Source organism: Muscardinus avellanarius (genome assembly GCF_963383645.1).
Source record: "Muscardinus avellanarius genome assembly, chromosome: 12".
NCBI lineage: Eukaryota > Metazoa > Chordata > Mammalia > Rodentia > Gliridae > Muscardinus > Muscardinus avellanarius.
This window is the reverse complement of record NC_137798.1, coordinates 19,743,265-19,751,343: the sequence shown is the minus strand read 5'-3', so window position 1 is coordinate 19,751,343 and position 8,079 is coordinate 19,743,265. Positions and strand designations below refer to the sequence as shown.

General features: G+C 38.3%; 1 protein-coding gene across 1 annotated transcript; it reads right to left on the bottom strand.

The window, feature by feature from the left end:
• Positions 1 to 6,734: 6,734 nt before the first annotated feature.
• On the bottom strand, positions 6,735 to 7,676 carry LOC308271371 (olfactory receptor 4F3/4F16/4F29-like; the record flags this gene model as incomplete). Its single annotated transcript, XM_080707669.1, has 1 exon — positions 6,735 to 7,676. Exon 1 carries the CDS (start codon positions 7,671 to 7,673, stop codon positions 6,735 to 6,737), a length of 939 nt encoding a protein of 312 aa, XP_080563795.1. The 5' UTR covers positions 7,674 to 7,676.
• Between the last annotated feature and the right edge of the window lie 403 nt (positions 7,677 to 8,079).

Below are 8,079 nucleotides of genomic sequence, written 5' to 3'. Positions count from 1 at the left end.
GCCAGAAGGCCCTACGTCTTCTCTAAAATCACATCCTAAAGTTCAAGAAACTAGTCATCAGAGAAACGTTTCACTGCTACAAATGGTTTGACAAGATGGTGTTGTGCTAATATTAAATGTCAGCCCACAGAGCTAATAATACCTCAGTATAATATTCTGGGCAGCTGAAATTCATCATATGAAAGGTAATCTGCTGAAAGACTTGGTTGCAGGCTGCCTAACCATATACAGTGTTATCAGTATCCGCCTATACATTATTCTCACTCCCTTAGTGCCTAAGTGTTCCCAGTTCTTTTCTTCTCTCATGTCACTACTGAGTTTTTACAAGAGGAAGGAATAAATAATAGCTTTTGGGGTTTTTTGGTTTTGTTTTGTTTTGTTTTGCTTTGTGGTACTGGGGATGGAACCCAGAGTCTTTCTAACCTCCGGGCTATACTCCCAGACCTTTCTTATATTTTATTTGGAAACAGGGTCTCACTAAGTTGCTGAGAGCCTCACTAAGTAGCTGAGGCTGTCTTCGAACCCGTGTGATCCTCCTGTCTCAGCCTCCCAAGTGCAGGGATTACAAGCATGTGCCACCATGCCCGGCATAGCTTTTGTTATTTTTGAAGCTTTCAGTGAAACACTACATCCACAAAGAGAAGGAACAAGGTTTGTTCAACTGTTTTCTGCCGCAAGTGCCAGTGGACAGGGAAGAACTTCACCAATCTTTGATACTCTTGACCTTGACTTTGTCTTCCTTGAACCCATCTCTGTAAAGCAGCTTCTAGCTCCTCAAGATGGGAAGGAAAGCAGCATGCATCATCTTACACACGTGCAGTGAAATACCCCTGCCTTTCCTACTGTACAGATCCCTCCAATCTGCTTTAAGTGATTTCTTCTTTATTACTTTCTTATATTTCTATATATATAGTATAATAGCCTTTTGTTAACTAATTTTCTTTCTTCCTTTTAGCAATTAAGCATTATCATGTCCCTTTTTAAGCCTTACCTGAGAGAAGAATGGATTTTGCTGAAATAAGGCAAGAGATAGGATGTAATGTAGACTGTCACCCACTGTAAATGTTTGCAAGTGGCCGTGTTTTAAATAATCAGGATTATTACAGGTGATCTTTATGAATGCCAAAGCCTCGCTTTCCAGGATTTATATTATGTATATGGAAAAAAGATACAACAGTCATAGGTGATTATACAATAGGCACAAAGCCTTTATATTTGATGCATTTTGTTTTAAAAATAGGCTTTGTTTTTCAGCTTCATCTGCAGTTCTATGTGAATATTGATAAATCAATTTTTACTTATTTTATTAATAAAATGTAATTCGGATATCTTGAGTTGATGGTTTTGTGATTTAGCTGGGTAAACTATCTTTGTAACAGATAAGTTATTTATAAGAATTAAAAATCTTATATTCTAATGTGAAAAAACAGAAAAATCCATTTTACTGAATTTGATTAGAAATTTAAGTTTGTCCTACCCTGTCCTATATATTGGGCTCATTTTCTTTTTTCAACTTTTTATTGCTACATTGTAGTCGTATATTATAGTGAGATTCACAGTGGTATATTTATATGTGCATAAAACATCATTTGGTCTGTTTTCTTCCTGTACCTTCCTTTTCCTTCCTCTCTTCACTTCCCATACATAATAGAGAGATTGACAGCAATGGATTTATATATGTATATAAATTATTTGTCCTCTTTCCTTCCTTACAACTCCCTCCTCCCTTTCCCAATCTTCTCAATAAATTCTTTAAAAATATAATTTCTGCTAAATGTCTCCTTAAAATCTTTGAACAGGAACTACATCTTTACTATACTTGAGTTAAGTAATCAGTTTTTATTTTAAGGTTAATTTCTATGTCCCTGGATTCATGAATTTGCTGTTTTCCTTGAATCTTGTCTGTATCTACTTTACATTGTGGTGACCAAAATTGGAGAGGAAGAATGAAAGCACTAAGATAACCAACAATCAGATCATAGCTGAATAATGAATTTCCTCTACTAGTGCCATTACAGCAACTTTCTATAACACAGATTAACATAATGGCAGGCCTATAACTAGACATGTAGGTCAGAGGGATTCTCAAAAAGGCAGTTTACCAGTCACTCCTTCAAATTCAGTGTATATCACAGGGTTTGGTCCCAGCAAATGCCACAGAGCACCATTCTCTAGTGGATATTTTCTCTTCTTAATTTTTATGAAAAGATAGAACTAAAACAGAGCAGCTCATCCTGAATTTTAACTTCTGCAGGTTATTAATTTCCCTTCACCCATACTAAAGTGGTTTAATGACATAAAAATAAATGAATAAATATTTTATTAAATCATATTTCAACCCCCCAAATCCTTTTCTTATACTAAAGACAGTACATTTTGCTGACCCCAAACTCTCCCACGTAGCTTTACTGTCATCTTTGAAAACCGACACATTTTTATTACCAGGTAAAAGCCAAATCAGTCATTTGCCTTTTCCCACAGTGTACAGCCTCTATGTGTTCCCTACCTAATATGATATGTTCCTTCTTCTCTGCATTATAACCTACCAGACTGCAACCAAAACCCTATTTGATATCTCCAAATGAAGACTTTTCCACTAGACCATATTTCTGCAACTGAATTTAGTAGATCAATTCCAAAATTTTCCTATTGTTATCTTTACTTTCTATCTTTCCACCTACCTGTTCCCAGACCACAGAATCTTCAGGTAATTAGGATCCCTTGGTAGCTGACCTTCAGCTTGTGTGATTCCTACTATATAAAAAAAACTGAACAATTCAAAAAAGTGATTAACAGCAGTAGAGAATAATGGCCAAATACTTTTGCAGAAACCTGGATTTGCCAACTTTGCTCATATGGTCGGGGGAATTGTCCCTGTAACTCATTAGGTTTGGGAAGAATAACCAAATGAAAAATCTTGTAATGAGTCACTGGAGAGGAAACAAAACTGAAACTGGGGGTTTTAAGAGTATCCCTTTTGGCGATTTTATCTGTCAATTATGATTTGCTTGTTGGTGGATTAAAGTGAGGCAGAATGTCTGCAAAATATGAATACAGAAAAATCATGTGGCTTTTACTATCAACTTTAATCAGCTTTAGTATTATAATGTAGAATATGCAGGAAATTTTACTTGGATTTCTTTTGCATTAAAAAAAGTGGCCTACAATGTATAATTTCCAGAATGACACCAAAAGCCAATTTTTTACCAAAGCCCATTAAATTTTAAGTCTCTTTTGAAAGCTGGGATCTAGACATAGAGTTTTTCTGGCACATTCTTTTACCCATATGCCAGTCCCTGCCCAAGAAGCTGGGAAGCTCACAGGGAGACACATACATCCAAACACCACTTTAACCCATTCTGAATAATAGCTCTATTAAAAGCATGATCGATTCAGTGGTGAGAACATTGAAGAAAGAAAAAGAACCTTTATGCCTGTGAGGATCTGGGCAGATGTCCCAAGGTAGGTAGCATCTGAGTAGAGACATTGGAGTAACAGACAGGAATGAGGGTCATAAGGGTTCATTCCAAGAAGAATCAATGGCATGCAGAATAAAGTATGGTGCATTCAGCAAATGTGAGAAACAACAGCTTAGTATTAATGGAGCAATAACTGAAGGGTAGAGAGTGGTCAGGGGTTTTCTTCAAATAATGGATCAGTTCTTTGGTAAAAGAACCAAGATACTCAATATTTTTCCTTTTTATATTTTATTGGTGTACCATAGTGTCATATCATAATATGGATCATTCACGCAGTACTCAGTGCCCTCCCTGGCCCCCCTCCCTCCCAATACTGAGTGTCCAGATTAATAATGTTATATTCACATATTCACATGTATGCACATATTAGAATGTAGCTTTTCCATTAATAAAGCTCAGCCTTCTTCCTCCTCTACCCCTCAGCAAGACTCAATTTTATTTTTTCGGTACTGGGGATGGAATCCAGGGGCATTCTACCTCCACGCCACACCCTCAGTTCTTATTTTTTATCCTTTATTTTGAAACAGGGTCTCATTGAGTTGCAAATGACCTCACTAAGTAGTAGCTGAGGCCATCCTTGAACTGAAATCCTCCTGTCTCCGCCTCCTGAATACTGGGATTACAAGCATGCGCCACCATGCCTGGCTAAGACTCAATATTTTTTTGAAAATGCCTCAGGTAATCACGGTTATGGTCAAGTCACTGATGTGCTCTGTAGTCCCATAGCATCTTGTGCATATGATCACACTAATCTTGTGGCATCAAAAGGCTCTCTTTCTCTCTTCACACCCCACAGAGTGAAAGTTTCTCGAGGGCAGGAGTTGTTACCTTATCTTTCTACGTGTCTTCAGTAAAAAGTCTTGCACATTTTCTGGCATATATTAAGCACCCCATAAATATTTATTAAGCTAAATGAAACTGGAAAATGCATCATAAAATTAATAATGTAAAAATTTTTTACATTAATCCAAAGTTAACATGTAAAAAAAAGCAAAGAAATGGTTTTTAAATAAAATCATAAAAAAGATTAAAAGAGAATCATAAACCACAATAAACTGTGTCAAAATTATGAATTTTAGAGATAAGACATCAAAAATAGAGCTTATAATAAGCAAATAACTGACATCTTAACACTTCCTTTCTTTAAAGAAGATATAATATTCAAATGGACAATTTAAGAGAATAGAATGAAGGAATTATACACAAGAGTTTGGGCAGGGTTATGAGAACCCATAACAGATGGCAAAGGAACCTGGGGCTGGTGAAGACCATGAGCTCTTATCCTCAGGGCAACAGGGCTACAGGAAGGAAAGGATTTCCAGAATCACAAGTAATCAATAGCTACAGAAGGGCGTGACCCAACAGGAGCTGTAAACAGAGTGGAACCATTCCATGAGAGGCCTCCTCATCACCTCAAGGTGTGGTGCCCAAAATAGCCATCTAACTATACCTTATCAGACTACTCCTCTTATCTATCAAGTTGGTTACACTGAGAGATGGAGCATGCGGGTAGACTAGGGAGTCCTATGTATTGTGAACTCCATTTGCTGTAAAATGTGTCCCCTCTTCAGACACAATTTTGAGTAGATATCATATACATTGATAAGGCATTCTGTAAATCCAGAAATGATTAGGTTGCAAGATGTGTTGTATGTATCACTAAGAGTTTGATAAGGGAAACAGAAAGACCCAAGAGACAGATAACACAGAATTGCTTATAAGGATTAGAATTTATGCAACAGTAGAAGCCATTAAGCAGATCACAGAAGTCTTTTGCCACCTTATGCTGAGCCCAAAGCCAGTGGAACCAGCATTAGGGAAGGTGGGTCAGCCTTAAAGAAAGGAAGGCATTAAAGCACCATGCCCATGAGACATTCCTCTGAGTTCCCAAGAACCTAACCATGCCATGCTGTCACTGCTTCTGCAGCCTGGCATATAAACCCCTCAGTGCTGACTAGGGAGGAACTGAGGACACTGGAAAGGAGATGTGCGACTCATCCCATGGGCCACCATTGGACAAAACGCCCTGAGGGAGAGGAAGTGCTGTCTGGCAAAGGACGTGAGAAACAGAGGTGCTGCCTGTTCTCCTGGCCCTCCCCTTAAGCGTTTTCACAATAAAGCCTATGCCTCATATGCCATGTGCAGGTATTTTCTTTGGGCTCTCATCATGCTATCACTGCCCTGGCACAACTGGATTGTGGACTTAACAGTAGGAAAATTGACATGAAGCAGAAATTGAGGATAATCTAATACTGTACAGGTCTGTCTTAAAATGCTTCCAATTTCAATGATGCAGGTGACTGCCTATCATGAGAGATTTCATCATAATCACGCACTTGCACTTGGCTAGGACTTGGAGGAACAGAAGGGAGAGATCCAGTAGGAGGTAGAGGAATTGCAGACCCAGTTGCTGATCCGCAACATCATGGTGCATCATCAGGATGCAGGTGCAACATCAGCCTGCATACGAGTAGCAATATCTGTAAGTTGTCTTGGTAATTACCCAGCACCACCATTCAGAATAGACATGAATATTGCTTCACCTCTACTTTACAAACGCCACAAACAATTTTATGGTGAACTCTGACATGTAAATATTCAGGGGAACAAAGAAGGAGGAAATAGGTGGGAAAATGGAATGGAAATTGGATGAATTTGAGTAGCATAATGCCAATCAGGCAGAAAATTTGATGTTTTCAGTTCCTTCTTGATGTTCCCAAAACAATTCAACACAGCTTTTACCTTTCTGTCTAAAAACATGCATCCATTGTACTGTGTGTGCTCTCAATTTTTTAACTTCTTTGCACAGCATGGCAAAGACTCAAAACTGAATAGAGCATTAACAATCTACAAACTACAGAAAGAAAAATCAATTCAATATTCCTTCAATATTCCTCATGGACTTCTGTCAGAAATTCTTCTATATGAGATAGACAAATGTTAAAACAGAATATTCTCCCTATTCTTTAGTTCTAAATACTCTTCCCTTCTCTCTATGTCTAAGAATTTACTTCATATAAACATTGTTCCTTAGGAATTGAGATTCAGGATTATTATAATCTTTGGTTTCCAAATAATTGATATGCAATTTCTTCTCTGTTTTCAGAAGACATTTTCCCTTCCTCTTGAGTAGAAGACAAAATGCTCTCATTAGTGTGGATAAGCAAATCAGAGTAGGCAAAGAAAGACTTTCCTCTGAGTTATCATCAACAATGAACTTCTATATTCAATGAAGACTGTTCACAATACAATCATTTAAGAGATTTTCCTATAACTCATTAGCTGTCTGCATGCTCTCCTCATTGCCACCATCATTTCATGATTCCTTAATGTATAGATGACAGGATTCAGAAAAGGAGTGATAACTGCATCAAATATGGCCAGAAACTTATCCAGGTGTGTGGAGGGAAATGGCCATGTGTAGACAAATATCAAAGGACCAAAGAACAAGACTACCACAGTGATGTGAGCTGAAAGTGTGGACAGAGCCTTGGATGAGCCACCTGAAGAGTGTTTCTGAACTGTGAAAATGATGACAATATAAGAAATGATTAGTATAAAGAAAGAACCCACAGAAATGAAACCACTGTTGGCTGTGACCATGAATTCCAGCTTGTGAGTATCTGTGCAGGCAAGTTTGATGAATCGAGGCAGGTCACAGTAAAAGCTGTCCAACACATTAGGGCCACAGAAGGGCAAGTTCACTACAAAAGCCAGTTGAACCACAGAGTGCACAAGGCCCACCACCCAGGCAGCCACTGAAAAGAAGATGCACATTCGTGGGCTCATGATGCTCAGGTAGTGGAGAGGCTTGCATATGGCCACATATCTGTCAAAGGCCATGGCTATAAGCAGCACCATCTCCACACCTCCAATGACATGGATGAAGAAGATCTGGGTGATGCAGCCTCTAAAGGAGATGACTTTGCGCCTTCTGAAAAGGTCATAAATCATCTTGGGGGAAACAACAGAAGAAACACCCAAGTCAATGAAGGAGAGGTTGGCCAAGAGGAAGTACATGGGGGAGTGCAAGTGAGGCTCAGAAGCCACGGTGAACACAATGAGGGAGTTTCCCGTCATGCTGGCCACATAAAACGTGGAGGAGAACACGAAGAGAAGTATTTGTATATCCCAGGAGTTGGTGAGTCCCAGGAACACGAACTCTGACACCACAGAGTGATTCGCTCCATCCATTGGCTTTGTTGACAGTGCTACCTGAAGGAGAACAAGAGGAAAAGACCTGAATTGTGACGATCATATTAATAGACCAAAAGAGAGGTTAAAGATATGAAAGCTTATTTTTATATTTGCATTAAAACCTAAAGGACAACAGGTATATGTACATGTGCTCAACAACACTAATTATCAGAGAGGCGCATACTAAATCCCCATCATTTATACTTCCTAAAATAGATACTATCAAAAAGTCAAAAGATAACAGGTTTGGAGTAGATGTACAAGAAGGGATTTCTTGTATACCATTATTGGTAGTATAAATTAGTAAAACCCTTTTGGGAAATAATACAAAATTGTCTCAAATATTTAAAAATAGGGGCTGGGAATGAAACTAGAACCAAAAGAGAAAGAGAAAGAGAGAGAG